General features: G+C 39.3%; 1 protein-coding gene across 1 annotated transcript; it reads left to right on the forward strand.

The window, feature by feature from the left end:
* Positions 1 to 1,383: 1,383 nt before the first annotated feature.
* LOC103994853 (nuclear transport factor 2-like) lies at positions 1,384 to 3,667 on the forward strand. Its single transcript, XM_065119289.1, has 8 exons — positions 1,384 to 1,522; positions 1,618 to 1,755; positions 1,883 to 2,123; positions 2,210 to 2,472; positions 2,564 to 2,791; positions 2,875 to 2,946; positions 3,020 to 3,086; positions 3,259 to 3,667. Exons 1-8 carry the CDS (start codon positions 1,493 to 1,495, stop codon positions 3,378 to 3,380), a joined length of 1,161 nt encoding a protein of 386 aa, XP_064975361.1. The 5' UTR covers positions 1,384 to 1,492; the 3' UTR covers positions 3,381 to 3,667.
* The last annotated feature ends 861 nt before the right edge of the window (positions 3,668 to 4,528 follow it).

Genomic DNA, 4,528 nt, shown 5'->3' on the forward strand with positions numbered 1-4,528 from the left:
GTGTCAATCACCCACTCAAGATCCTGACACACACAAGAAAAAATATCATCCGAAGGAGACAAAATCAAATAATCACCACCCTACACTATAGCTGTAGTATTATCCTTTGATTCTGTAGACTCCACTTCTTTTCCCCTTTTCTTGTTCTTCTTAGGTTGCTTACATTGGTTCTTGTAATGTCCTTTCTCACCACAGTTATAGCAAACAATATCTTTTCTTGATCTTGACTTGCTCTTACCCATACGTGGACTGCTTCTAGACTTTGACCTTCCTCTGTTCTCTGAGATAAGTGCTTGTGAATCATTCTGAGATGTTGCTGAACTCTTTCTTCTTAACTCCTCATTCAACAAACTGCTTGTTACTTGACTCATAGTGACAATATCATCTGGCGCAGAATTACTAAGGGAAACCACTAGTGTCTCCCAACTTTCTAGTAATGAACTGAGAAGTAACAATGCCTGCAACTCATTATCAAGAGACATTTTCATAGAGGATAATTGGTTAGTAATACTCTGCATTTCATTCAAATAATCAGCAATAGAAGCACTCTCTCTATATTTTAGGTTCACAAGTTTTCTGATCAAAAAAGCTTTGTTGCCAGCTGTTTTTCTTTCATAGAGACTTTCCAATTTTTTCGAAAGAGAATATGCAAAAATTTCAGTGGAAACATGGTGAAAGACACTATCATCAAGCCACTGTCTAATAAACCCAATTGTTTTTCGATCTAACTTCTTTAACTCATTATCTGTCATAGTTATAGGTTTTGCACTATTCCCCTGCAAAGGTCCATTATAGTGTTGGCCATATTAGCCTGTGTAACATTGTAGTGTTGGTCATACGATGCCGGGACATTGACCATATCTTCTACCCCTATATTAATATCCAATATAATTAATAAATAAAACCAAAGATAAGATGGCCCGTACATTCTTATATTTGATAATTATGTCAAAAATTTATTTTCGTTTTTAATCTTGTATAGTGAGGATCATGTTTTCAAGTCTGAGATCGAGCCGACTCAGTGGAATTAGATTTAAAAAAAAAAATTAAAAAAAAAAAGCGTTCGGCTTTGAATTTGGATTCCAAGTTAGATTCCCATTCCCATTGCTAGTTGGATTCAGATTCCTTATTTACGTGAAACCCACTTGAATTGCTAGTGACCTCGAGAATCTTGATGTAAATCTTGTTGCTAGTGACCTCCTGAACCTTGTTGTGACCCGGGCAGGAAATCTCGCCCTTGTCGATATCCGAATCCGAATCCCAATCCGAATTCGAATCCGGATGAGACTACGAAAAGAGGACATCCCGCACACCCACACACCCGAGGTCTATAAAGAGGGCTTCATGCCTCCCTGCAATGGCAAACAATTCGCTGCCACACTCCTCTCTTGCTCCCTGTCCTTACTCGCCTTCTCACCTTCAGCATCGCCTGTCAAACCCCGGAGTTCATCTCCATCGGTTCTCTCTTTTGAAATAGTTTTCCTGTGTTGAGATGGCGAACCGACAACCTTCTGCCGAAGTGGTGAGGAGTCTCTCTTTCTTCGGCGTTGTACTGCTTTCGATTGGAGAAACTAGTTGTGTGTTTCCTGGCTTACGATGTCAAAACTGTGCGTTTAGGTCGGGAAAGCATTCATTGAGCAATACTATTATGTCCTTCAGCATCATCCGGAGATGGTTCACCAGTTCTACAAGGAAAGCAGCAAGCTTGGCCGTCCTGATGACCGTGGCGACGTGGCATCGGTCACCACCATCGATGTGAGTACTAGAAATCTCAGTATAAAAAAGGGGAAAACGATTCTGATGCAGATTGGTAGGAAGGAAAAAAATTGTTTTCATTTTGAGAAAAACGAGATCTTTAATTTGCTAAATTGATGGAAAATAGGGAATCAAGGAGAAGATAATGGCCACCAGATTGGGCGTACCAGAGATAAGGAAGGTGGACAGCCAGGACTCGCACAATGGTGGGGTGTTGGTCCACGTGACAGGGCGTCTCATCAGGGAGGACGATGTCCAGAGGGGCTTCTTCCAGGTCTTCTTCCTTGCTCCCCAGGAGACGGGATACTTTGTGCTCAATGACATACTACGGTATGCGGGAGATATCGACGACCAGGGCTCTGCCAATGGTACGTTTCCCTTCGTGTGGCTCAGCACCTGAAGTGTATCGTTCTTTTTGTTCGCCCCATTTAATCTTTTTCCGCTTGTTCTATAGATCGAGAAGAAACTGTGCCATTGCCCATTGATGATGTGATTGCTACAGCATATGAAGTCTGTGATTCTATGAGCAATGGCGAGAGCTGGACTGTCCAAGAGAAAGAACCGGGCAATGAGATATGTGATTCCGTGAACAATGACGAGAGCTCGACTGTGCCAGAGAGAGAATCGAGAAATGAGGTGCTTGATGTAGCTTCTGATGGCTGTCGGGTTGGTACAACTCTTGTTCAACAGATGTACAAAAGGACATATGCTGAAGTAGTAAGTGCTTAATCTCGATTTGATGCGAAGTCTTTTCCTCTGTGTTAAAAGGATTCATATTCGAAATCAACGAATGTCATGATGGACGCAGATGAAACCTAAGAAAGGTGGCGCTGTGAAGGAATCAGCTGCAGCGGCATCTAAAGCAGTCCCTACGCCAACATCTGATACGCCGATCTCCACTTCTGGTGCTGCTGGAAACAACACATCAGTGTGCATTAAAAACATACCCTTCGGTGCAACACCGGCTCATCTCGAGGAGCACTTCAAGAGGTTTGGTCCTATCAAGCCTGGTGGCATCCAAGTCAGAACCACTAAGGTTCGTCTCTCCTATCATCTTCTGTAGCTTTCTGAACACTCTTATCGTTCTTCATATTTGATGATGTAAGAGTGCACTTTTAGTGCCAGGAACGTCCTTCTTGTTATGGCTTCGTAGAGTTCGAGATGGCCGATTCCGCCCGAAATGCGATAAAGGTTAATCTCGTATACTGTGCTTACGTATTGCCACTTGCTACTTTGATTCCCTGATATTGTGTTCATATTTCAGGCTTCTCCCATAATTATATCTGGCCGTCAAGTCTACATCGAGCAAAAGAAAATATTTGGTTCAGGAGGTAACTGTTACATTATGATGATACAAGTTGCCCTTGTATCACTTCAGAGGATGATAATTCACCCAATTTACAAATGAGATTTACCTGTTTATATTTCAGCATAATAGCACTGCAAGAAATCAAATAAACCATTGTCATCCAGGGTTTTGTGCTCACGCTTTCTGTTCTGCAGTTAATGATAACAGAGGAAGATTTCCACCTGGTAGAGGGGATGGGCACCTGAGTGCAGGAGCAAGACAGCACGGGAACAGAAGCCATTTTGGAGGCAGAGCTGGCAACCCGAGAAACTATTGAGATAAAACTGATACTGGATCTGAAAGTCGTCGATCAACTGGTCCTGTTGGTGGTCTAAGGAGCTCTTTGTAAAAAAATATTCACATGTATAAGATAAATAAATAAATAAATAAAAGAATAGTGTTGTGTGAAAGATGAGGAGAGAACTAAAAGTACAGTCTTATATTGATATAAATCAAAAAATGAAGAGTGAACTAAAAGGATACTTTGTTTTTTGTTTCTACTTTGTGTCTGTCTTTGTAATTGATCTCAAAACTTCTAATGCAAGTACTTTGCAATTTCTTTTCTCTCGTCATCTCCGCATCCTGCATGCTTCTCTGTTCATGATATCAATGTAATGCCCCCAGCGGAAAACCAGAAGCGATACAACGCCGCAATCCATAGAAGCTTTCTTACGAGAATAGTGAGGCCAACTGTACAAATCATTTTTCATCCCAAATTTACGCACTTAATAAAACTTTATCACTTATTCCATATATCTACAACATATTCAATGAATTTATCTATAACTCAATGGTTCACATATGACTTGTTCCTCGGTATCAAAAAATTTAAGTAACAGGAGCATGAGCAAACAATAGCTCAGTAAGCATTGACAACTCACGTGCCAACAAAACTGACACAAGAATATATATCTTCTTATCAAAACTTTTAAATTATTTTTCAATCAATATTTACTCCAAATACATAATAGATAATTCTTTTTATTCATAAAAAATCATAACATAAGCTAACCAGAATTGAGCTTCATATGTTGTGCAAACCATATGCTTATAATAGAATAACTTTCAATTAATTTTTTTTCAAAGCAATAGATTTTGAACATGTTTTTTTTAAGAGTAATATATACATAACTAAGGTTACATATGATGTTGTTTTAGTAGTGACTGCTACACCATACTATATCCCCATGAAAAGGCCCAGAATCCTATTTGATCCCTAGATAACACATTTATCCCATGTCAGAGCTCAAAATAAACTAGTTTCTGAACAAACATAAATTTCTAACTCCTCTTGGTTGGATCCAAATCATAATCATACTAAACATGTATCATATGTCAAACTTTTGAATATATTTTTATAAACCATTTCACAAACTCATATGGCTTTTTTCAAAATTAATTTTGTAAAAGATTTTATAATATTTT

The sequence above is a fragment of the Musa acuminata genome, chromosome BXJ2-8, assembly GCF_036884655.1.
Source record: "Musa acuminata AAA Group cultivar baxijiao chromosome BXJ2-8, Cavendish_Baxijiao_AAA, whole genome shotgun sequence".
In the NCBI taxonomy this organism is placed as follows: Eukaryota; Viridiplantae; Streptophyta; class Magnoliopsida; order Zingiberales; family Musaceae; genus Musa; species Musa acuminata.